This window comes from Aquila chrysaetos, chromosome 10, assembly GCF_900496995.4.
Source record: "Aquila chrysaetos chrysaetos chromosome 10, bAquChr1.4, whole genome shotgun sequence".
NCBI lineage: Eukaryota > Metazoa > Chordata > Aves > Accipitriformes > Accipitridae > Aquila > Aquila chrysaetos.
In genome coordinates, this window is record NC_044013.1 from 29,478,411 (window position 1) to 29,504,887 (window position 26,477).

Here is a 26,477-nt window from a genome sequence, read left to right on the forward strand (position 1 = left end):
AAAAATTAAATGCTTTTTGTTGTTGAGTTTCACTTAATCCTGACCTAACTCTTTTCCTTATTCTGACACATGGGAGAAATGGGGTTGATCAGCACGATGGGAGGGGGAGGCAAAGGGGCCAGGGTTTTTCAGCTTAGTGTTTGTGGGGCTGCAGTGTAGGAAGCCAGTAGGTTTGTAGGTAGAGGGAATCTCCGTTCTCAGCAAGACTACAGAGAAGTACTGTGTGTAATGGAGTTATATGGCAGTGCTTGAGGGGTTTATTCACAATCCTAATGGTATAGGAGAATGCAAGTGCAGAGACAGGCACTACCTTCCCTCCCGTGTTCTTCCAAATCCCCTTCCTGTAAACCTACCACGGAAACACTTTGAACTATGCTGTTACAATAGTTGAGCAATTTCCAATGAACTATGTATTGCTTCCTTCTGGGTTGCCCCTGACTGGTATCTTAAATCAAACCAGCACTTCCAGTCACAGTACATTTATTGATCATTCTAGGTGTCTGTCTTCTGAAGGCGTTGTTCAGCATCGTGTATCAGAAGATACAGGGTTCCTATTCTCTCCAGTCAGCAGGTTTTCTAGTGGCAAATGCTGTTTTTCACTTTCAGGTTGGGACTGTGGTTGCCTGGCTTATGTTCTCATGTCTTCCATCTGTCTTTGTCTTGCAGGTTTGCTGTGATGGCCTGCTGTTGGGCCCTGGATCCTGAAGAAAGACCCAAGTTTCAGCAGCTGGTGCAATGTCTAACTGAATTTCATGCAGCATTGGGAGCCTACGTCTGAAACTGCGGAAGAAGATTCACTTCACTGGTTGGGAAAAGGCATGGCATACATTGCAGCTCCGTGCATCACTCGGACTCACACACGTGATGTGTATAAAGCAACACCAAAGGGAGAAAGCACTTCTTCCAAAACACTGTGCCTTAGAATGCCTTAGTAGTCTGAAGTTTTTTGTAAGACCTCTTCGTGTTGAATATTTTCTAGATATCACTTTTGCTAAGTTAAATTGAGACCTTTTTATTTGCCATCAGGATTTTTAAAGTGTAGTGATAGTGAACTTAAACACAAGATTTGGATGGACTTTGCACTCTTACAACAGATGTGATTTTTTTGAAGGGTTTATGGAACTGGTAGTAAAGTAAGGATCGGGGAAATTAATGCAAAAGCCACACTGCAGAAAACTTTCCCTGCTTTTTAAAAAATGTTGAAACTGAATCTTTCTGACCAGCTCTAGTGTTTGTTCTTGTATGTATCTGGATAGCTTTTTAGTATCAACTTCTATTTTGAGACAACAGCACATTGTGGTTGGATCCACAAGCAGCATCTTACTTTTTTAACCCACTCATGAATGTTTTTTGGAAAAGCTGGTCTTCAGGATACAATATCTCCTTTTTAAAGCAGTAAGTGATTATGTAAAAGTGATTCCAGTTTACCTCATACAGAGAGTAGTGAAGGTGGGGTGAAAATGGTGCCCCTCCTTGCAGATAAAAGGCTGATGTGATTTTTAAGATGGTTTTATGTGCTAAATAGAGGCCTTCAGAGAAGCGCCAAAGCAGCCCTTGTGTGGGAGTCTTTCACCTCAGACTTCCAGATCGCAGTTTCTCTTGTTCAAAAAGGTACTGCTTGTTTTTTATGGGCTTTTATGGCCTGAAATGGGCTTAAATATATAAATATATATTTGTAAAGACACTTGCAGAGTAAAGAATGTTTTTCTATTACATCTAATGTGAAAGCTTGGTCCCTCACATTGCCCTGTGTATTGAATGTACAAGTTGGTGGCGGTTGTTGGGCTGGAGTTGGCATGAAGACAAAGTGGATTGCCTCCCTTGCTGCAGAACTAGTCCCTGAGACTTAATATATTGTCCTGCTCCCTTCTTTAACCCAAATACCCATTCCACCCCAGGTTATTTTGAGTTGAACATTACTTAAGAGGCCTGAATAAGGTATTTCAAGAAAATGTGTGGTGATCTATCAATTCAGCCTCAGTAACTTTCATATTCTATATATAGCAAAGTTATTTGTAGAATAACTTTTATTTCTCCAATTGATCTGTAGGTTGCATCCTCTGCGTGGTGGCACCATGAAGCAGGTTGCACTTCAGCACAATGTGAAACATGAAAAATTGTCTTTTGTCTCACACCATCTTCAGACTAAAGTACCTGTAGCCTCAAGCGTTCGTGCAACTGCATGGTTGGGTACATTGCCCTGACAGGCTCTGTAGCAATCGTAGCATTTTGGGAGACTCTGGTCTGCAAGTACAAGCAGCTGGATTTGGCTGTGTTGTATGGCTGGATTTGGCTGTGTCACGCAGATGTGCAGCTTTTGTTCTTTCCAGAGTTGTGAACCTTGCTGAAGAAAATTGATCCTTTCTAATTAATATCGCATGAGGCAGAACTTTGTGCAGTCTGTTCTCAGTCTCGCAGGCTGCCCCTTTGCATTGCTGAGCTAAAATGGAGTGTCCCTCAAAACGCAGGAGCTTCCCTATCTGTACTTCGGCGTTAGTTATCTGTGGCTAGGGAACCAGGTCTTGCTTTATCCTAGAAGGAAGTTTTCCTGCTGGCTCAAGTTTGGGCATGTTATTATGATGGGCTGCGTTTGCTTGAATGAATTGAAATTGATTTCATTTGGTTGGCTTTGGAGTCACTGAGTGTGTTGGGGATAGCAGTAAGGCTTTGGTTGTGTGGACTTCTGTGGTCTCTTTCCTTTCTGACCCGGAGAAACTACCCAGTGTCAGTACTTGTTTACATGACTTTGTTGTTAAAGCTATCAGTGGCAGTGTTTTTCATATCCAGATCTGTGTTATGATGGGATCTACAGAGGTCATAGTAGTAAGATTTACTTGAGATTGGAAAACAGCCCAGGGTGAAAATGGTATGCATATTCTATGTGCTTCACAGGGTAGAGTCACATGCATACAAGATGTGAACAGATTTTGCTAGATATACATCTCATAGATGTCACTTCGGATACCTAACCGCTACGGTGGTCTTGTGGTTTAACCCGGCAGGCAGCTAAACACCACACAGCCGTTTGCTCACTCCCCAGCCCCAGTGGGATGGGGGAGCGAAGGGGAAGTGGGGTGGGGGGAGGGGGAAGTAAAATTTGGGGGTTGAGATAAAGACAGTTTAATAGGACAGAAGAGGAAGGGAAAATAATAATAATAATGATAAAAGAATTAGAATATACAAAACCAAGTGATGCACAATACCCAGCCAGTTTCTGAGCAGCAGCCACCGGCCAGCTTTCCCCCTGGTTTATATAGTGGGCATGACATCGTATGGTATGGAATATCACTGTGGCCAGTTTGCGTCAGCTGTCTTGGCTGTGTCTGCTTTCAGTTTCTTGCTGCGTCCCATCCCCCCCTACCTCCTCGCTGGCAGGGCAGTATGAGAAGCTAAAGAGTCCTTGACTTAGTGTAAACACTGCTTAGCAACAACTAAAACATCAGTGTGTTATCAACATTATTGTCATCCTAAATCCAAACCACAGCACTATACCAGCTACTAGGAAGAAAATTAACTCTATCCCAGCCGAAACCAGGACAGGTCGTAAGGTGGGTGGGTTAGGGATGTATGGCACTTCAAGCTGCTCTGCTCTGTCAGCACGAGCAGTGGGAATGGTAAACTACATCAGCTTTCCCTTTGATAGGCTGTTTCTCATCTAATCCCAGATGAGTGTACACAACAGTAGAGACCAAGAAGTGGTTTAGTATGGCATTGAAGTATAGATATATTCATTTAAACATGCTTCACCTACAGGGGTTAAAGCCAAGATAGGGATTTTGCTGATGGCAGGGCTACCTTGAGTAGATGCCTTGCAGAAATTTATTGTACCTAAGATTGCAAATAGCTTTCGTGCTGGCATTTTTCTTCACTGCTGCATGTGATAATATCTTAGCTCTATGGCCTTTTAGGAAGGCTCTTGAGGAGCAGGTCACTCAAGTAGAAGATTGAAAAATACAGACTTTCTGGAAGGAAGATTTTTATCAATAACTTCTTAAAGTACACAGAAAAGTCTCAGTGTTGAAGTTTGGATTGATCAATACCTGTTACCTGAATACAAATATACACCCTCTTACCAAGGTCCAATATATGGCACAATGTTTCATGCTGGAGAGGCATCAAGAGCATGTTGATGATAGTCCTCAGGCTTATAAGCTCCAGTGACAGACTAGGATGGAGGCGTATTTTGTGTTGACAAGAAGAGGATGAAAGTGGCTGTTTTGGCCATACTAAACATATCAAATAGTCTTTCTTCAGTCTTTTTTCCACATGCCTGACTTTGAACAGGAGGTAACAGGGTCTGTCAGAGAAGTACAGCCTGTGGACTTGATGTATAGAAAAGATCTTTTGTATGTGGGAGAGCCATGAGATAGGAGCTAAAGAAGAAGGAAACAGCTGAGAAAGCCCTAATCAAATTTCTGGAGAAATTTGGAGTGAACCAGTCCTCTTTGCACTCAGCCCTCTGGAGCATGATAGCTCCTTGCTGTGGATTCTTTGTAAAATGATGTTACTGGTGACCTCCACAAGGGCCATTTCACTTGGAGTGCTGATGTTGAAACTGTGTGGTATGTGTTGTGAAGAGGGCTGGGGAAGCAGCTGTCAGTAGCTCTCTTTATAGACTTAGAGACAAAAATGAGTAAACCATGTGGGATGAGAGTGAGTTTTGGAAATTACAATGCTCCTGGTTTAAGGAAAAGCCAAAGGAGAGGCTTAATAGAGCAGTAACAGAAAACAGTATAAGAGTGACCCTTGGGAGAGCTAGATGGAGCATGACTGGTAGGTAAGTCAAGGGGGTAAAAGAACAGAAAGCTGTGGTTACATGAAAGGGAGGAAGTGGGGAGGATTGTGGCTTCCAGGGTTTTTGCGGGGGATGGTGGAGGGGGTGATGCTGGGAGAAAAAAGGTAAGAGGAGGTAAAAGGCAAGAGATGTTGAGCATTAAGTGCAGGGTGTCATGCATGCGACTCCCTATGGAGGCAGAGGTCAGGGTTGGTTGGGAGGACTTAAAATGGACTAGGGCTCAAGAGTGAAGGAGGAGATAAAATCATGGAGAGAAAAAGCAATGGGAAGAGAGAAGGCTGAGAGCAGACAATTCATCAATGATGATGGGTTGCGAGCTGTGGAGGTGCTAAATAAAGGATAGGGAGGACACCTGGAAAGCAGTGCTGAGAGAATGGCTGCTCCATGGGCAGTTTTTCCATTTAACTCAAGATGCCTTGGAGGATCAAAGCACTCTTCTCTGCTGTCTTGGCCAGCATTCATGTTCAGTTTGTCCTCTGTTTCCCACTGCAGCTGTCTCCAGGCCTTCAGTGAAGGGTTAGGCTGGCATGGCAAAAGGAGGTGCATGTGAAGATGGTGCTGTTTATTTCTACTAGAGGTGACCGTGTTTTATTCAAGTTTATTTAATTTTTTTTCTTGAGTTTGGCACTAACAATCAGCACACCACCCAAAAGTGTTCGTCTGACAGCCTTTGTCCTAGGATTTGTGAGGTTTTCCACTATTTGCTCTGGAAAGACGTGTGGTGTGCTCTAAACTATGTGCATGGAAAGAGCTTGAATCAGCTGGTGCTTTTCAGAAGAAAGTGGAAGTATTGCTGAGACTGTGGAATTTGTGTAAGAGTATTGAGTTTTGAGCATTTTTGTAGTAGCTGATGGATATGAATAATTTTGAAGAAAAGGAGGATAAAAAAAAGAAAAAAAAGTTCTCCCTGAAAAGAGTGGTATGAGTGCATCAACTTCATACTACATGAGTACATTCCTTGCAGGTAAATCTGCGTACTTTGGCCCAGGTGAAAATTTGGCCATCTTCTGCAGTTCGGTCCCATGGTCCCAGCTCTGAAATGCTTACCTTCGAAAGTAGGCAAATAAACATGCCACACACAAATATGAATGCCAGTGTTAAAAAACCCTCACTTGACACAAACTACAGTGAACATGCGTGAAGGGCATTCATGCAAGCCTTGCTGTAGTGTTCTGGGAAGCAGCCCTTGGTGTGTATTCTAGCAAACACATGGTGTATTTTTTTTTTTTTCAACATGGCATGTGACTTATAGTGCAAATGATCTGTGACCCAAGGATTGTGCATGTTCAAGGCTGTGTTAACGCAGCTCAAGAAATCTGTCAGGTGAACTCCTCTTGATGTTGGCAGATTGTTATTGCAGGATGTGAGGTGAGTCCAGCCATAGCCTTTGATCTCAGCACAAGAATTTTAATGAGAAGCCATTGAAAGAAATAAGAAAAAGGGCAGGCTGCCTCCTGAGGCTAGCAGCCTGCTGAGAACTGATGTGAGAGAGATTTGATCCAAATAGCTTACCAGAGTGTCAGAGTACCCGATAAGGAGCCAGTCTGGCAGCTGAAATCTGCAGTGCTGCTGCTGGGGGAGCGAGGCTTTTACACCCTTGCACATCCAGGTTCTTACAACCAGATAAGGACATTCCTGCAGCCATTCATGTGTTCCATGTGGTGATGCTCTTGGTAATTGCTGCTTCCTTCCTGGTAAGGATGTGGAGAATGTATCTTCTCTCTGGGGTGCTACCTTGCAAATATCAGATTGAAATGGCATTACAGGGAGGGAATATTTTGGGGGTGGAGGGAATGTGCTTCATTTCTGATGACTCACCTTGTTCCTATACAGAGCAGACCTTGCCTATCCTGACCTCTAACTGTATCTTGCACTGGCGCAACATCTCATGTATAGTGCTGCTAAGCACTTGCTAACTATTGCCTATTTGATAAGAAGAGGCGGCTTGTATTACCATGCAGTAGCTCTGTAGCAGAAGGGAAGGTTTGATTGTAAGATTCAGTGGGTTTTGGGGGTCAGTTATTGGCCTGATTGGGGCTGAGTATACTAGGCTGAGGACTTGGGAAAGCTTGGTATGTGTTCTCACGTGCTGGCTTATATTGGTATCATACAGCCCCACCACAACTGCAGCAGCTGAATGCTCCTTTGATTGCACTATCTCGCGTTTGAGCCATCTGCTGTCACGCTTCACTTGGCTGGAAAAGGCAATAATGTTAGTTCTGTCTCCTTCCTTTCACGGCATAGAAACTGTTCTCAGTTGTGTAAACAAGTGTGGCTCGCTAACTCCAGGACCAGCTCTCACTCCAAGTCTGATGCTTCAGATAGCAGGTCCCCTTTTCAGGGCTGCACGGCAGCTGAAGCAGCCAGACATGTCAGCTTGACAAAAGCTTCAAATCAAAACATTTTTCCACTAAGAAACCCAAGAAATATGCAAAGTTGAACAAAGTAACTACCCCAAGTGTATTTCTGATTTAGCTGTCAGCTTCTGTGCATTCCTAGGGTGGGAGAGGCTGGATGCATCAAATAGTCCCATCTCCTCTCCCTCCCTCCAGCCCCCCAGCCTCCCAGCCTCTTCTTCAACTCAGTCTCATCTGTAGTCTCAGCTTCCACCTTGTTTTCTCCTGCTGAAACAAAATGCACTTCATTTTAGCATATTCTAGCTCTTTTTTGCTTAGTAAGTTTTAGATTGGCCTCTTCTGTTGTCTCCTGTTGCGTTACCATCCCCATAGCTTTTGACCTGACAAGCTGGGTTAACTCTGGGAGTAACCCTCCAGGATCCAATAACTCTTCCTGTGCCTTGCATCCATGTGGAGCCAAAACACTTTGCAAGCAACCAGAAACCCTGGCACTAGCTGCAAGCAATCCCCCAATCTGAGAACTTGGGCTCATTAATGAGACAAGATTCATCTTGCTGAAACTGTAGTTTGTAAGAGAAGAACCTATGTGGTGCAGTTCATTTCATACTGTAGACGACAATGAAAATGGCTTGGACCTATGTCCTGATGTATGTGGACGCCTACATCCAGAGACATACCTCAACCGTGGTGGGGATATATATGGTGGCTCCCTATTACCTTGCCTGATGGAAGTCACTTGGTCTGCAGCCATGTGCCCTGTATCCCATCCTGTCCTCCAGCAGGAGAACTTGCTTCTGATGGAATCCTTCTTGCTGGCAGACATAAGAATGGCTCCCCTTCCTCCTCAGATACCCTCTTCAGACTGCAGTGAAAGCCCCCTTGCATTTTTGTAGCTCCTTGGCACACAAGTTGGGGGCTGCCTCTGATCCATCAGACTGAGAACTGCAGAAGCCTGATGTTGTGAAGCTGGCATGGGAGAGACCTGCAGCGGAGTCTGGCCGCTCGGGGATTGTCTCCTGGAGCTGTCCAGCAGCTTCAAAAGAAACATTTTCAGTATTTTAATTTTTTTCTTTAACCAAGTTCTGTGCAGATCCCAGGCTTGGTGCCCAGCAAAGGCTGATCGCTCTCTAAGGGTGAGGGTTAGGGCTGAAGGTTAGGGGAGGTGGCTCCAATATGTTTGTGATGCTTCAGCCTCTGGAATAGACTTGGAGAAGGGTGGAAGTTGACGCCCTGGGTGCTGAGTGTATTTCTGCTGTGAAGCTTGGGGGAAAGCAAGTAGGAATCTCTTCTGGATGTCCTTGAGATGCAATACTGGGTGCAGAATGCAAATCAAGTGGTATAGATAACATGTAAAAGCTATCTTCAAGCTTACCCAGTCCTAGAGGTCCTGCTTAGGGCTGCTCAGCCACCTGCTCAGACCCTCTGTGTCCCAATATCTGTCCAGGCAGCCTCAGTCTAATGCTGCTGTGAGCACTTGGTCTCTTCCGTGGAGAAGCAGGCTGTCCCTCAGCAATGGCCTTCCCCTCAATCAAAATGGAGCTGAGCTGGTGCGACTTTAAATAAAACTGTCTTCCAAGCTTTGTTTTCGAGCTAAGAGAAACCCACAAATAGGGAAAGCACTATGCTGGGGATGATTCATGCTCTAGGAGGAAAAATAAATGAATTGTCTGTCCTTAGCGATGCAAATGGGACAGAGGTTGGCAACACCTCCCTAGGAAATGCTAAAGAACAGACTGAATAATAGTGTTTGATTGAAACAGGGCTTGAAGAAATAGGGAACCGGACTGACTAAACTTGTCTTTGCAGAGATGTCAGAAGCCTTAGGGGTAAGCCTGGAGGTGGGGAGACAGCAAGCTGGCTTTGAATGAGAATACTGATAAAACGGGCATGAGAGAAGGATGGTACAAGCACCATGAGCAGTGAGATAGTCAAATATCAGGTGAGAACAGGTACATTGGCCTGACAGGAGGCTTCAGTCTTTCATGTTGGGTAAATGTCATGTTTGGAGTTTCTCTTTTTAATGTATAAGCAGCTGTTTTCATGGAGCGGGTGGACAGGACACCCCCCAGAGAGAAAACAATTCAGCTCAGTCCTGAACAATGCACAGGACCAGCTGTAAAATTGCTGGAGAGCTTCTCTGTACCAGTGACCAAACTGTATTTAGATCTGCACTCCTCACTGGTGCAGTAAATGCAAGAGACCAAAGAGGGGGGAAAAAAAAAAAACAACCCACAAAAAAATCCCACAACCAAAAAAACCAAACTAAACCAGTGTTTACTTTTGAAAAGGGGAACTGTGTAAAAATAAAAGGAGTTTAAGGAAAGAAGAAAAGGCTGTCAAAAGGGTAACGTGCTCTGAGGTTCTGCTTGCAGGACTTCATTCCTGATTTGAATGCTGGCCAGAGGGCTAAAATGGAAGCTTTAAATGCCCTCTTTCAGCTGGCGGAGATTTACCTGTCAACAGAAAAAAGCACGTAGGAAATATTCCTGCACTTTAAGGGCAGATCACACTCCTGTGTGGATATTGCTGCTGGAGTGCCATGAGAAGTCTTCAGTGGTCTTGTGCTGTGACGTTCAGGCCATGGCAGCGTGGAGGGAGGGAAAAGGACAGGCGGAGGGCACTGAAGAGCAGCAGAGCACTTTGACCAGAACCAGGAGCATCTGCAGCTGCGAAGTACAGGCAGGAGGGGGAGGCAGGACTGCTTCTGCTTGGGATGAGAGTGCAGCACAGCTCTGGTGAGCAGCACCCCTTTTTTTCCACTCTTCTTGTAAAGCTTGTTTTGTTTGTGTGCTTCATCGTGCTCAGACTGGTGACGTCTGCTTTGTAAGGCCAAAGGGAGGGTTTCAGGCAGATTAAATAGTGTTAGTTTAACTTTAACTCGCCTTAAAACTCCAGTTTTCTTTGAAGAGGAGGATTTTGAGAGGAAACAAAGTGCCAGCAGCTGATGGACAAGCCATTCCCTGTGTTGCAATATTCAGGCTCCCAAGAAGCAGCAGTCAGTAAGGGCAAAGCTGTGTAAAAATGAATTTCTTTTATTATTTTACATAATAAAGAAGAGAAAGAAATGTGTGGCTGAGGCTGCCTTGAAGGATTTATAGGAGCAGTGAGGAATGGTGGGGTAGCAAGGTAGCCTGGGCCATACAGCCAAAATCTAAGGGCAGAGCTGAGACAGCAAAGTGCATCAGCAATAAAATTGCTACTCAGGGAGGGGGAACAGTAGAAATCTCCATGTCTGCTATAGGTGAAAGGGCAGATGGGGAAAAATTAGATAACCTGTGATTTAGAGACCTGGATTAATTTAGCTGCTGTGCTCTACGCTTCTCCTGCCACATTAAATAGCTCACCCAAACTCTCGAGGCCTTGCTTTCCCCTTCAGAAAGTGCTGGCCTGAGTCACAGGGGTGTTGTGCAAAGGAAAAATTGAAGAAAACTGGTAGTTGCTCCCAGCTTCTAATCAAGTAGAGTTGTCAGTTAATTGGTAATAGTGCAGGGGAAATAAAACCTGTGAAGAGGGAATTGCTGACAGGTCCTTTGTGACTAGGGAGAGGGGCGGAAAACCTGTAATGCATCTCCAAGTGGCCCTTCCATAGGGTGTCATCATAAATTAACTACCAAATTTTGCCTTTGGAACAAAAGAGAGGGTTATTACAAGGACAGAGGAGATGGAGACCATTGGCCTTGAACTCTCATAACAACACACTGGGATGATGAAAACCCATTGAAAAATTTACTAGTAAAACTATTTTCATCGAAGTTCATCTGCTCTCCAGGCAGGATGATGCTGGCAGCTGAGTTGTGGCTCCAGCTGGTCTCAGAAAATGCCATTTGTAGCCCATGTGATGGCAGCAACTTGGGTGTGAATCAAGGCCATCGCCATCAAAAAGGCTCTTTCACTGTCAAAGTGTCCAGCAGAAATCCCAGCTGCTTATAGCTGTTGTTCTTGGGGGACAAGTTAAACTTTAGGCTACTTCAGGTCAGTCACCTTTCCTTCTCCAATGTTATTTTAAATGGGGATATCTCAGTCCTATCTGTGGAGACTGTTCCTAGCTTTGTTTTGGCAATGTTGGGATACAACAAAGAATGTGGGTTCTGGGAAAAGCTGTGAATTCCATCTCTGCTCAGCATTTGGGGTAAACAATATTATTGTACGTCAGAGCTAATTTTGGGTTTCTGTAGGGCGTTCTTGCGCCTCGGGGAATCTCTAGTGATGTGTGCCTGACTCCTCTGTACTGGTGCAGCTTTGGATGATGTTGGCTGCTACCCAGTCTCTCTCTCTGCAGTGCCAACTTTGCAGAACATCTGACTGTGCGTGTAACTTGAGTCTTGGCTTTTCGGTTGTGATCTCTGACAACTCTCAGCCAGAAAGGCGTACTTGGGAGCAACGTGAATACTTCTTCCTAGAAACAGGAGGACTTCCCTGGGTCAGGACAAACTACTCTCACCTTAGTGTCACAGATCTTAAGATGTGTGCTCACTTAGGCCAGGACCATCTCTGTAGCTGACTTCTCCTTCCAGTTGTGGCAGTGGACCCCCAGTGTGATCCATAGACCCACGGAAGAGATGCTTAGTGGTGTATCTTCTGGATGAATTGGGATTTTAATTCAGCAATGGTGCTGGTGGCTGGCTTTGTGTTTTCCACCCTCCCGGTGGGGGTTATGCCAGCTCACCTTTTCAGATGCTTTGATGCTTTCCCTAGAATATCTTCCTTTTATTGTTTGGCTTCAGTGAGCAAGTTGTATCAACCCTACCAGGATATGCAAGGAGTCTTGGCAAAAGAGTGGGCTAATTGTTTTGAGAGAACTCAGTACTAAAAATTCACCTTTCCACTCTGACCCATTACAGTTTTGATACTTGTCTTGGGCAAATGTTGAAGTTAAGGCTGTTGTTCTGCTCCTTGTATTAACTTAACTTACCAAATACAATCCCATTCCCTTGTACGTTAAAAATTACTGCCCAAGTTAAAGATTTCAGAACAGCTGTACTGGGGCAGATCAAGAGTCCTGGTCTTCTCCCCAGCCCTGGTCAAAGCAGATGCGTGGAGAGGAGGAAGAGCAGGGCAGGCTTGTGCAACGCATCCTTTTGAGTCCTCCTGCAGCCTCCAGCCCTTTCCAGCTTGGATGATTTTCCAAGCCAAATGACGTCTACTAAGACATGAATTTCTCTTGTCCGGTCTTCCCTTGAAACCCTGTGGGTGTTTAACATCCCCAGCATCCTGCAGTGAGGAGCTCTGCAGCTCAGCTGTCAAGTGAGGAACCATCTCTCTCTCTCTCCTTTTTTTTTTTTTTTTTTGTTTGTTTTTGTTCTCTCGTCGTTGTTGTTGTTCTTTTTTGCTCCAACCTGCCTTCTTATCTCCTTTGATGCCCTGGGGCAGCTGTGTTGGAGGAGGCTGTGAACACAGTCCCCTCTTGCATGTGAAGAGCTCTGGATATCCCCTGTAAGTCACCTGTTCTATGAGGACCAGGGGGTCATAGATGTCCACACAATTCCTGGTGTAAGTAAACTGTGGATTTACCTAGCAGTGTAATGAAATTTGTCGTCTTTTTTCCCCCTCTGATTGTTTCTGCACAACACCTTGCACTCCGTTTCCTGCTAAGGAGTGAGCTGACATTTTCATGGAGCATTGGAAGTATACTAAGTCTTGAGGGATAAATTAAAATGCTGTTTCTAACACCTGGTTGCAAAGCTGCATTAGGATTGCCCTTTTTCCTTGTGTAACACTCATGTAATGAGGAGTGCATCTCATCATGAACAATTATCTGTACTGGAAGGCTTAAGTATGACTCCCAAACAAGTAAAAAAAAAAAAAACCACCCTGCTTTTAACAATAATAATAATAAAAAGCTTAATGACCTTGGTTGTACATGCAGAGCTCTAAGTTTTGCTACAAGAAGCGACTTGTGGATATTGTCTCCGAGTCTGTAGAAACACATAACTCTTTCAAAGCTCCTTTGTTCCTTTGGATAGCAAGAGCCATTCTGGGTGTGTTTCTCTAATCTTGAAATCTGTGAGCTTTAAGGAAAAAAGTTAATTAAAATAATTTTTACATGTATTCTTATGCGGTGCTTCTGAGTGTGGTACCAGACTACATGGCTGGCTACAGAACCCCTGATTTCTGTCCTTATGTAGGAATACGCTAAAAAAGCAGGAATCTTTTTACCATTATCCCCTCCCTAAATCTCTGTTTGATTTGGACCAGAGCAGTTTGAAACTCTGGTGTTTAGCTTTTAGTGGATTAATATCCTATTTCTCAGCACGTCTGCTCAATAGACACTGAATCCCAGTGGGGAAATTTGGAGCCATAGGAAGGAGAGGTGGGTGGGAGAGCACATTAAGCAGTTGTCCCTCCCACGAATATATTTCCTCTTCGCAAGTCGTTGATGAGATGCTGCATGGCTGCAGGAAGCTTGAGTGCTGCCACTTCTTTTTTTATGTTGTTCCTGTGTCCTGGCAAAGTTCATCTGACATTAATTGGCAACAGGCTTGCCTTTTCCTCCAGCTCCCTGGAGCAGAAACTGTTCTTCCCCTTGCTCTGCTGGCGTCGGTGAAGACGTGTCTCCAGCTGGCCTGGGTGCAACAGGAGCCTTGGTGGTTGGACGCCCATAGCTTAGCAATGGTGTGGAGCAGCTGTATGGCTTGTCCTGTGCCTGGTGCTGACACCAGGCTCCCCATCTGTGCCGGCCGAAAGTCCATGGCTGGACCATGCCCAAGGCTGATACTTGGCTGGTACGTGCACACTACTTCCTCCGTGTTCATGCTGGCTGTGCTGGCCCAGGCAGAAACCAACTGCTCATTCCTCTGCCAGGAGCAGCATCTCCTTTTACCACTTTAAAAGTCAATTTGGGCTTCTTTCATCTGACATTGACACCTGGCAGGTCTCTGTGGCTCAGAAACCTGAGGGTTTCCTGGCTCTCCTGTCCCTGTGTGGTCAGGTCACGCCACAGACAGAGCCCAGATTAGGTGAACTGGTGTTACTGCCTGTGACAGCCCACTGCAGCATCTATGTGAACTCTGCAAAAGCAGAAAGGAAGCTGCAAAGCATAAAACTGCCAAGTGATGCTTTTTAGCATTTCTTCAAATCTGCTTTCTTAAAAATTCCAAGGTCTGTAGTCCTGTCCTTATGTGAACATCTCATCAAGGTACTACAAGTTCCTAGCCTTGAAGAGCCAAAAACTGGAAAGCAAATGGGCTCTAATAGGGGAGGCATCTTAATTTTACCCTGGCATAAAAAGGCTTTAATTCGGGTTTGGGGTTTTTTTTTCCATGTTGGAGGAAAAGTGTTTTCAGTCATGCATGGGGTAGATACCGGTAACACGTAAATCCTTCAGCATCACTCTGGTTGCTTGGACAGCGCTAGGACAGGAAATCAGGAAATTGTTGCTGCTCAGTGTTCAACTGCAAAAATACTGTAATCTTTTGATACCATTTGGTGAAGGAAGTGGTTTTAAGTGTTGATTAATTGCTTGGACTTTTTTTTTTTTTTTTTTTTGGTCTTGAACATTTTAATTTCCCAATCTCAAGTTTTCATTCTTTCTCCATACAAGACACTTCCTCAGGTCACCCCCTTTGTTCAGCTGGTGTGTCCATCTGTTCTTGCAAAACCCCACAGCCTTTCCAGGAGCTGCAAGGTGCAACTCAAAAGCTGCAGGAGAAGCATCTGTGTGTCTCCTTGCCTGCAGAAGATGATGCTTATCCTTGGGGGCTGCATGTCCTGGGAGGGGGGTGGCTTGTCTTGGGGCTCTCCCCTCAGAGGATTTCTGCTGTCAGGACAGGCTTGGAGCTACTTTATGAGTTTCTCCTTTGGGAAATCCACCCCTAGGATGCTTCAGGCTTGCTGTGCTGCTACCAGCAGTGACGGCCAAGCTGAGCACATGGGAGAAGGATGCCCTGCAGCACCTCACTATCACTGTGCCTTGTAGAGCAAAGCCCTTGTTCCCCAGCTGTGCCTGGGGCTGTGGGCAGCTGATGTTCCAAGTGGTCCCTAAAGGTGAACGAGGAGGGGAAAAAGGCTGGACAGGGTTCCCCTTTCTCCCACCCCACCATGAAAGCACATTACCCAGCAAGGGGCACAGCGAGGAGCTGGCATGCACGGCCCCTGTGTGTGAATCCTGCTGGGCTGATGGGAGGTGGTGCAAAGCAATGCCTCTTCTCCCTGGCCCTGAGAATCCTCTGATGTGGCTGTGGGCATCCCACCTGCCCTGGGATTTGTTTCATCAGGGATCTTTAGGGTAAATTATTTTGTAATTGAGCCATGCAAAGCTGTCGAATGAGTTGTAAGTGCTTTTTGCTTGTGTGGGCCCTTGGTTCCTCCCCCACCCCAAAGAGATCCAAAATTTTCGAAGCCCTTTGGCTGCACTTTGGGGAGGGCAGCAGGCAGGAGCGGGCGATGCCCAAATCCTCATGTACCTTGTGCTTCCCTGGGGCCACGCTGGGCACTTTTGCTCTGCTGAGCTGCATCCTGGTCCTGCTGCAGAGGGTTTAGTGCCACCAAAGGCATGTGAACTTGCTTGACGTCTTCCAAGTTTGCTTCCCCTTTGCAGTTCCTGCCAAGCAGCTGTCCCTTTGGGTGGTATGTGCCAGCCCCGCAGGCTCCAGCCCTGCAAAGCCTCCTTGCCTCGCTTGTTTAAACAAAGGCAGGTGGTGAATGTGGTCAGTAAAGGAAGCGCTAGTGATGCTTGGAGGTCAGCCTAAAGAAAATAAAGGGATGGGAGCTGTAACCTTTATGGTAACGGCCTCCAAAACCAAAACAGCTTGCTCGCCAGTCTGAAACTTGGGCAGGTCCCGGAGAGAGGTTGGAGCAGCTGGCACACCTCCAGCAACCCATGGGGCAGTTCTGCCGCGCCCTGAGGATGGTGCCATGTGCCCTGGCCAAACAAAGCACCACCTGTGTGGCAGCATCTGAGATAACAGCCAGCAGGAGGGTGACGTGGGGACAAGAGGGCTTGCAGGCTGAAGGCACCTAATTTCTATGCTCCCACAGCTTGTCTTACTTTACCCTCTGTTTGCCCCCAGCAGAGGTGTGGGAGTTCCCAGGGATGACCTGGCTTTACTTCCTTAATATCCCCCAGGCTTCCAGCACAGCATTGGGTAACCTGTCCCTTCTGCTGTGTCCAGGGCTGCTCCAGGACAATTGGGACCAGAGCAGTAAGGATGCAGCAGCACCTTCTGTGTGTCAGGTCCTGGACCATCTTGTACGTCTGCTCACAGCAGGCTGAGAGCTCGGTGCAGTCCCCTATGCTGTGAACAGAACCTGAGAAACCTCTGTAAGAGAGGAGGGGACGGTGGGACAGTCTGCAAGGAGACAGCACAGCAGTCCCACTCTGCAAGGAGCATGGGAAATGCTGTGCCCTCCCAGCATCTCTCCGAGCTGCCCCATGCTCCCCCATCATGCAGAGAGGTCATCAGCTTTTCCTCTGGCAGAGGAATACTCCTGCCCAGCAGCACTGAGGATAGTCAGATTTGGGCTAGGAAGAGCTGGCCCATGACAACTGCATCGCTGGTCCGGGCCCAGGGGACCTCCCCGATGCCTCACGGCAGCGTGACCCTGTGGAGGTAAGTAGCATGTGAAATGCGTACCAAGTGCCGTGCTCTCCTGGCATCCCTGCGGGAGGGAGATGGGGCTCATGTCAGCAGGATGGTTTCACTCTGTCCTCAAGGATAAGGGAGGGCTGCAGAACATTCTCCCCATTAAATTGTTTGGCGACTGTTTAGTTTATTTGCTGACAAAGATAAGTCTAGTGTGAGCTCAGCAGCATGGAGACATTGCTGTACACGTGGGGTTTTTGCAACTATGCAGAAGACATCGGTCTGTTGCGCAACTCCTGAGTGAATGAAAACAAACCATTCCTTCCTCTTTCCTTCATCCTCGTCTGTACCATACTGTTTAGTGGAAATGCTGATTTTTTTTTTTTTTTTTTTTTTTTTTTTTGGGGGGGTGGGGCAAAGTCAGTGTTACTACAGACTTTTGTTTAAGTTTTTTCTTGGAAAGCTGTGCCCTTGAAGGAGGAGGAGTGCCCAGCGAAGGCTTGGACTCTGCACACATGCTTCAGAGGAGGTAGCGGTGGTACGTACTGACCAGGGCTGAAATAGGTCCATCTCCTGGGGCCAGCAGGAAAACTTGAGCCTAGAACGTGGAGGAAAACTTGGATGAGCACAAAATGCTTGTAGATGCATTTTTTTAAAAATAGCAAGCCCAGTGGGGAACACACCAGGGAAGCATGGAGTTGGACATGGTAGAAATTCAGATACCACCGAGGACACACGGGGAGGGCTGGGGAGCCACAAATGTCCGACCTGAGTGACACGGCACCAGGGTATCAGTGGCTGTCTGCCATTTGTCTGCACCACGCCCCAGCATGGAGCATGGTGTTTACTGAACTGCTGTGTCAGGATGGGTCATCTGGTCCCTCCCTGTACTGTCTCTACAGGGAGGGTTCTCCATCCAGGGAGCTGTGTGGGCACAAAAAGTCCTCTCTCGGGAGCAGTGGTGATGGTGGAAGATGGTCTCCTGGGGTGCTGAGGACCTTGTGATGACCCAAAGCCCAGGCAGGAGGGCAGAGCTGGGCTTTGCACGGTGGTTCTGTGGGCACAGTGGGTCTTACTTGCACCTCTGCCTTGGTGATGGGTTGGCATGTTCACCGTCTCTTTGAAAAAGCTAGCCCTGGGCTTTTCGTGGCAGCTGCTGCTCTTCCCTGCACTAGAGGTGTCACGGTCTGCAGGCTTGGTGGTCCCACATCTCTTTTTGCTGTTATGTATCTGTTATTGGGGCTCCTACTTTACGGCCCTGTTGAGTTTTCTCCCTTGTGGCCAATTCTGGCTTCTGCATGTCTTGCTGTGCTGCTGATAGTGTCCTTACTGTGCATCTCATCGGTGGTCATCTGCTACTGGTGGTACCCCAGAAGATGCATGGTGCTCCTTTTGCACTACTTCTGCAGCTGGAAGAGGAGCTGGCAGCTATAGCTATGTTAGCAGCTCTGCTCTGTTGTCCTCCCCCCGCCACCAGGCTTTGGTGGTGGCAGGCAGTCCTGGTGACGTTCCTGCAGAGAGGAGGGCCTGGCTGTTGACTCATGGCATTGTCCCTCCCTGTTGCCATCCCAGCTTTTAGGGGAAACCTGATGGGACAGATCAGCTCTGACGCAGTAACATTGGTGGGACTGAGGCCTGTGAGAGGAGCAGCACAGCATCAAGTGGTTAAAGAAGCTGGGGTTGAATACAGACATTTCAAGTTGGGTGTCTCAGCAAAGCCCTTGGGATGTTCCTGGCACAGGTTGGAAACATCTTGACTGAGAAGCACAGGCCAAAAAACCATGGTGTCAAAACTGCCATCTTAATGATCTGCAGAACCATCTTGTTGGAGTCCTTTCTGCAGGGAGGGTGGTGACACCCATGGCGGGGGAGCAGAGCTGGCAGAGGTTTGGCCATCTGCCTGCCTGTGCATGCTGCAATGCCGCAGGCTACTGCCTGTGGGGGTGACAAAGGCAGCCTGACCTATTGGTGCACACCGAGCATGACGTGTCTGGGGCACAACAGACCTCCTTGCAAAGCCACCCATGTGTGAGTCACTCCAGCACCATCTCCATTGAACGCTGACGCTTGGAAAGCACGATTTCTGATGAGTGGTCTGCCAGGATGGGTTGCAGAGGGCAAATACAGGGGTTTTGGGTTGTGGGGTTTTTTTTTTCTTCTTGGTGGGAGTGATGTGAAACATTTAAGGTGTCTCATCAGCCACGGGCAGATACTCTAGGCAGGTGTGTGAGATGTGGTCGTGGTTGTCTGGACTTTTGGTGGCTTGTTCCATCTAAGCCTGTCTGGTCAGACCTTTCTCCTTGAGTGGTTGCCTACAGCAGAGCCCCTCCTAACACAAGTTGTGCTGGATGCCCTTGCTTGATGAAAATAGAACAATGACCTCAAGGGTTTTCCTTTGAGAGTGTCTTGAGGGAGAACAAATGGGAAGGATTTGAACAGGCCATCTGCTCCCCTCCCATCCGGCTGTGCTGGGCCGGGCCCTACAATAAGGTTGGGTGAAAGGCAAAGCATGCCAGGAGATTTGGCTTGAAGGGCGTGAGAAGGTGCAGCATGTAGGGTAGGGGCCTCTTGAATTCCACCGGACCAGTGGCCGGTCTTGGGGAGCAGAAGTCAATGGAGCCCATGAGAAACTGCTGTCCCTCCCAGCCTGCTGCCACTGGAGCAGCTCTTGCCCTGGGCACCTCTGCCTTCTGCTCTCGGTGGACCTCCTGAAGCTCACCCCAGCTGGGCTGGGCTGGGCTGTAGGGCAGGGACTCCAGCAAACATGGCCAGTTTGGATTAGGCCTGACCTCTCCATACCTGTCCTGGTCCCTGGAGCTGGGGAAGGCAAGCCTGGGAGAGGGGTGCATCCCCTGAGACCGACAGATGAGCTGAGCCAACTTGTGGAGAGCAGTGAGCCACCGACTGATGGCTCCTCCAAGCTGCATGGCTCGTTAAACCCTGAGGTGTAAGGGCCCTGGGGCGTTCAGGGCTGCTTCTTGAAGGGCACGTCCTCATTCCTAAAAGCTTGGAGTCTTCGGGGCAGGATGCTCTAGGTTAGGTCTAGCTGAGCTGCTATGGGCTCTGCCCTGCCACCCTCCCCTCCTCCTCCTCGGGGAAGTGTGGGCCAGCCTGCATCACTCTGCGATGTCACCGTCATTAGTAGCAGGACCTCATCAAAGGGCGTTCCCATGGGTAGCGTGATTTATGGGAGCCCTGGTCAGCGTCAAGCAAGGAGACACCATAGCCTGGCTCTCCTGCTGCTGCTCCAGGGGTGTGGGCGTTCCCAGCCTGGTGCAGAGGGAGGGAGCAGGACCTGGACACTGGCTGTCCATGTCCACAGGCATGCTGTGCTCTTGTCCCCAGGCAGCGATGTCTGTCTTGCCTGGGTGAGCCAGGTGCCTTCCTTGTGCATCTGGCGAGATGCAGCTCATCAGCAGGCTCCTGCTGCTGGAGCAGGAGTGGGCACACCTCCTGTGCTGCAGACACACCAAGCTGGGAGATCTTCCCAGCAAGCAGGGCACGAGCCCAGCAGGATTTGTAGTTCATGCTGGAACTGTCAAATCCTTGTGTGTTCATATCTCTGGGCATTGTGGATCATATTTCTTTAACCTCAGGTGCCCTCCTGGGTTTGCTTATTTGGTTAGGAGTTAAGGTCAGGAGGAAGGCTGGTGTTCTGCTCTTTGGTTTGGGTTCAGCTTTGGTTACAAGGATGTTTATGCCTGTCCTCTGTTCCAGCCACTGAGGACTCCCAGCTCCAGCCCCAGCCAGGTCCAGGTCAAGCCCAGCCTGGGAGCCAAGTGGTGAGGAGAGGAGTTACCATAGTAAATGCTGGGTGACCTCTGTGCTAGCAGTTCTCCCGCCTTTGTTTTGGCAAAAGACAGGCCCCGGTAGCCCCTCCGGCAGCAGGGCACCTTGTGCCAGCGGCAGGAATGGCAGGGTTAGCGTGCAAAGCCAGGACCGCGGGATGGTCAAGCAGGACTAGGAGCAGCTCCCACCCCATTTTCAAGGCTCCAGCTGCTCCCCAAAGCCGGTGCCAGCCCGGCCGTGTCCCATGCCTTCCCTGATGCCCAGGCTTTTGCTGCAGGTCCAGACTGCGGGTCCTGCAGATGTCCGTCTGCCCCAGGAGAAGCCCTGGTCCAGACCCCTGAGGCTGAACCTCTTGAGGTCTGGGTGGAGTGAGGACTTGGCTTGGGCTGAGCCGCACCTCTGCAAGAGGCAGCATGTCATCGCCTCTGTCCCTGCGCTGGGCAGAACAGGGAGGGATCATGCCCCAGGCCTGTTCCCGGCACTGTACGTCTTTTGGCATGCAGGTTAACCTTTTACATGGGCTGGAGCCACGAGCAGGCAGCGCCAGGGCTCTGCCTCTTCCCAGCCCTGCGCAGGGCAGGGGTGCCCTCGCCCCAGGGTGTCCTGCTGGGCGTGCACAGGGGGACCGCCGAGCCCTGCCGGCTGCCTGGGCATGACTTGACCCCCGCTGGGGATCAGGTTAGGTCTTGTGTCCAGGTGCAGGCAGCCGGGTTGATGCAATGTGCCTGTTCCTGCTTGGCGCGGAATGTTGCTTACCTGCCCAGGAAGGCACACGCGCTTGCATGGCTTGGCATTGCCTGCCAAGCCTTAATCTCCATTGTTTGACAGCTGGTGCTCTGCTGACGTCAATCCTATGGCTCAGGGGGCTTTTTGGGGAGGAATGGGCAAGTCTCCGCGTACGCGCACTTGCAGGCTTAGCAGAAAAACATCGTGCTGAAACCACAGAGGGAGAGGGGGGAGAAGAAGAAGAAAGGAAGAGGGGGGCACAGCTCCAAGGGACGCTGCTCCACTGTGGCATGGCCCAGCCCCAGGAGCTGCTGGCTGACTCACACCCAGGTCTGCCTCGTCAGGCAGCATCCCTGATGGGGGGGAAAAATGCCACCTTACGCATCCACCTTGCTGGGAACTGCGGCTCAGTTCCCTTCCCCTGCCCATGCTGAGGGTCTGTATATGCCCATAAGCATCTTGCCTGCCTTTCTGATCCCTCTTCTGATTCCCTCCAGCCAGCTGAGATCACTGATGTGGGCAGCTGGATGTTGTCTCTACTGCTGAGTGACTGCTCTCCTCTCGTTCTCGTCTCAAGGCCTAGGGTAGAGGTGTGGTTTTGTCTCTTCCTTTATTATATATCATCAAAGAAGCTGTTCAGCCCCGTCCAGATTGCACCAGCTCTGGACATCACTGTCCTGCCTCAAGGGACCATTTCAGGATGCTCCCTGGAAGCTGTGCCCAGGTCGTTTTTGGCGTTAGCCAACTTACGCTCAGCTCTGCTGCTTTTCTCCCAGAGAATAAGTTATGGAAGCAACACCCTAGGTCTCCTGTGGACTGATCCCTCCTCCATGCATCAGCAGATGGAAAGGGTGATCTGCATCCCACTCACTGCTCTGGGGAAGGCTGAGCATCCGTTGTTGCTGCTTGCTGGAATGGTCCAGGTCCAGCTCCTATGTGTTTGTCTTGCAAAGTCTCACTTAGCTTTGGAGCCTGGAAAGGGCTCTCTGGGGAGTCTTGGCATGGAGACCACGGCTTCCAGGCTGAGCTGCTGGCGCTTCTACTTCCACTTGTGACCTTAACGACACATCCTGATGGCAATTGTTCTCTGAGCTGGAAATCCTGTCTGTTCTGCTGCGGGACTTGTGCTCCCAAGCAGCTCGAGGTCTTCGGTCAATGCAGTCAACCATTCCCGCAAGGGAAATGACTCTCGCCCCGCTGCTCAGCGGCAGACACCTCTCTGACACACGCTGCTCCACTCCCTGGGCTTGGCTGCTTGGCAGGACTGGCTTTAATGTCCTTAAATATTTTTCATCAAAAAAGAAAAAAAGCAAAATGGGGAGCGAGGAGACAAAAGAAGGGGAAGCCAGGAGTTACCATAAGTAGCTTTGAAGGGTTTTTAATTTTTTCTTTCCTGGCTTAGAAAACAATTTGGTGGAAACTGCCCTGAAGTTCAACCTGGGTCATGCCTGGGAAGTGGAAACCCTGAAAGCCATTTCAGGTCCATGCATAGAGCTGAAAGCCCATGGCCAGAAAGGTCAAAGGACTCTCTAAGTCTGCTGCTTTGACTTCTCAAACTAAGTTGTTTTCTTTTGCCCCCTACCCCTGGATAGTGTGAAAGCATGTGAGTAGCCATCGGAGCAAATTACTTAATGTCTTGACTTAGGTTGCCTTTTTGTTGTGTTTGCACCACTGGCATTGGTCTGTGTTCCTTCCTGACTACTTATTTTTGAGGCCTTGGAAACTGAAAGTTGGATAATATCCACCAGGCAAGAGTTTTAGCAAAGCATTTGAGTTTTCAGATCTCTGGGGAAATATATTGACTATTTCTTGGTCTGGAGAAGGGGAAATAACAGAGGTTGTGCCATGGTGAGTTTTTCTGGAGAAAGCCGAATTCCTCAGTGTGACTAGCCAAATACTATGATTCAGCTCTCCCCCAACAAATGAGGCATCCAGAAGTATGCAGGGAGTTTCTCTTGCTTGAAATTCTGATCCAGAGGGTACGTTTGGGCTGTATAGCTCAAGTTTTTTCTTCATAGATGTAAAAACTGCACTTGATCACCAAAAACCCCTCCTTTGATTACTTTTCTTAAAACAGGGAGACATTAAGAAAAATAGCATGCGAGTTCATAGCCCCAAGAAAGACAGCATGAACCCACAGCATCCCCTTGTGTATCACGTTATCTTTTTGCCCAACCCCTGTGCATTGTCTGGCACCCCGGGGGTCAGTGGCAAACCCAATACACTTTAGTTAATAATTACCTGGATTTTTTAAAATAGTTTGCTGAGGCTGGGTTCATGCCTCTCGTTCCCTGCCCACAAACAAGCAGCGGGGTGATGGTTCCTGGCATGCTCTCGTTGTGGGTACCCGAGGTGGGATAGCCCAGCAGAGTGAGTTCTGGAGATGCTGTAGGATGAAGAACAGACATTCCCAGAGGACCCATTTCCAAACTGGCATGGACATCACTCCCACTCTGAGGCTGTAGCCAAGGGGATGATGCTGCATGTCAGACATGCACCAGCTGCCTAGCCTAGGCTTTGGAGACCCATGACCATTCAGAAAGCAGTTTGATGAATATCTCAGCATAATTAACAAATTGGAAGAAATTACCACAAGCATGCCAGAAGCTTCCCTAGAAACTAAACTGGGAAGACTTATGGGATGTGCACACCTTTAGCAAGAGAAGGCTCGAGAGGAGAGGTGATGGTTTGTTCAGAAATTTATTAATAAAAGATGTTGCTTTCTTCTACAGACCTGACCTCACTGCTCTGATGGCACTGGTATTGGTAAGTGCTGTGATTTTATCCCTAACTTACAAAATTTGCACTCACCTGAAGTGTCAGGGAAGCTGTAGGGGAACTGAGTGATCATATTGGGAAGATGTGGCCAGTCTCGTGGCACAGGAGTGAAGTGTGAGAATGGGGTCAGGTAGGTGTTTTCAAAAACACACAAGTAAGTGATCCGTTGGTCTGGCTTTTTTTTTTTTTTTTTTTTTTTTTTAAAACATGCATTTTCCTGGACTTCAGGGCCAAGCTTATGGTATTTGCATGCTTTGTCTTGGCATGGCAATGACAGCTAGCTCCTCTTTTCCTGGCTGCAACCTCTGTGTTACCTATGGGGGAACTGTGGAGGATCAGCCCAGGTCCTCCTCCCTGTCCCACCTTATCTCATGCTCCTTTCCAAGGTGCTTCTCTTCACAGACTACCAGGGCCATGATGCTCTTCCCTGGTCTCTCCCCAGCTCTAACACTGCTGCAATTGCCTCTTCCTCTGTGAACTTGTGTGGTCTTTTTTTGAATCCCTGTGAGCCCTGTTGTCCATTAAGAAGTGGGATCTGAGCTTCAGGTTTTCTTTTTGGCTTGTCTTTTGAAACCCCCTTGAACGTTGCAGGGGTTAAGTTGCTGCTGGTGCAGCCAGGTTTGCGGAGACTGAGGGGATCCTGGACTGTTCCTTCTCCAAAACACTTCCCAGCCTGGGTTTGGGCTGAGCCTACGCCTTCCCCAGGAGGGCTACCAGTCTTGGCTTGATGATAGCACAGGAGGGAGAATTCGCCCTCCCCTTGCTAGTTACAATGGTTAATCACATCCACTGTTGAATAATGGGGTCTTATCAGGATTTGGCTTTCTCTCTGAGTCACAGTGGCAGATGCCATCATCCTGGTGGCCAGAGACTGGTGGTCCCAAGCCCCTCTTGAAAACGCTGGCTACCCAAAAACTCTCTGAGATGCCCTCAGCTCTGCTCACAAAGGAACTCCCATTGCTTTGCTGGCCCCAGGAGCCAGGGAGTGTCTGGGTGAGAGTGGGTGGGTGGCTGGGATTCAGGGCGCCAGCATGGGGAGGGTGCTTGCTAGGGCAGGCAAGCTACTGGGCCCTGCAACACATGGTGGCTGGCCAAGCCCCACCTGCCTTGGAAGAGGCTTCCTCAGCGGGTCTGCAGCTGGTGCTTGGCAGCACAGCTGATGGAGGACCCGGTTCGTGCGGCTCGGGAGAGATGCTGTGCTGGGCGTGCGGGGAGGAGCTGGGTTCCTGTTTGTAAATCCAGTTGCGTTTAAGAGAGCTTGTTCCTAACAGCTGATGGGTGGTTGAAAAATGATGTTCTGCTTTGCCAGCCACTAACAAATGCCCAGTTGGCCATGGGGGCCAGGACCCACAGATTTACCAGGTAGTTGGGACAGACCTCCACTGGGAATAAGACACCGGTTTTGCTTAAGGGCTGCTTAGAGCCCAGTGACGAGCAGAGGTGATGGCTATTCCCTCAGGAGCTCCCTCACCTTTCAAGGATATGGCAGCTGGTACGGAGAAGGGACTGAAGCCTTTGCCTGCCAGATGGAAGTTGTCTTTTGTAGTAGTGTTAAAAACCTGAGTATTTTTTGTTATTTTCACTAAGTTTTAAGAGGGCTTTGTCAGAAGCAAGCCAGCGTGAAGTCTTGCATAATCTCATCCAGCAGTTAAGTGAGTCAGGCAGTTGAAAGCCCTTGGAGCAGTAATCAGGGAGAGCAACCAGAAGAGGGGATGAGCCGAGCTGGAGCATCGGCTCCTTCCCTCTGCAGGCATGCTTTACTTCTTTGCTCCAAGCAACAGTCAAGGAGGATGAGGCTTTGCATAGGCATGGCTGTTGTGAAGCCTCTGGGAACAGACAAGGAGGAAATTGCAGGGAATCGGCCACCGTCTGCATGGTTTCTATTGCCCAGAGAGGGGTTTTGTGCCTGGGGTGAGATCAGATGGACGGGAGAAGGCAGTGGGTGCAAGGTCAGTGGGATGGGGTGTAGGTGGCCTTGGAGAGAAGGGAACTGGTGCAGCTGGAGACCTCTGGAGAAGGTGGGGCTGCAGCAGGTCCTGCCCCAAACCAGGCACAGGTGTTGGAGAGGTGGCAACTTTGGGCTTCTTTCAATTAAAAATTGTATGATTTCCATGGAAGGTGGATTGTGAAAAGCCCGAGTTCTGAGAATCGCTCTGCTGCCACTCACCCTGGTCCCAGGGGCCTTGCTGGGCAAAGCCTGTCCAAGGTCAGGTTGCTCTCTGGTGTGCTCTGCCTATTGCGGTTTTACGACATACAATTCCTTTTTCTTGTTATATCAGCTCTGGGAAGAGCACAGCTGGTGCCAAGAACGCAGCCCAGCCTTTCTGCTCATGGCTTCCTCCTTTTTGGGCAGGCCCAGAGCACGCGCAGGCAGTTTCCCCTCTCCTCTGCCTGAGCTGCCAGGCTTGCCAGGACCAAACCCACCACGCCACGCTTGCCCTTCCCATCTAGAATATGGGATGTGGTTGTTGAGCAGTCCCCCTTGACTGAGTTGCAAGGGGCTCAGGGATA

At 48.7% G+C, this 26,477-nt stretch overlaps 1 protein-coding gene across 1 annotated transcript in view; it reads left to right on the plus strand.

The window, feature by feature from the left end:
* RYK (receptor like tyrosine kinase) overlaps nt 1–2,119 on the plus strand; it is a 64,043-nt gene extending 61,924 nt beyond the window's left edge. Inside the window, exon 16 of the mRNA XM_030028714.2 lies at nt 667–2,119. Within this exon, the coding sequence (XP_029884574.1) occupies nt 667–778 (112 nt within the window). The 3' untranslated portion in view covers nt 779–2,119. The remainder of the gene's footprint in view (nt 1–666) is intronic.
* Nucleotides 2,120–26,477: the final 24,358 nt, after the last annotated feature.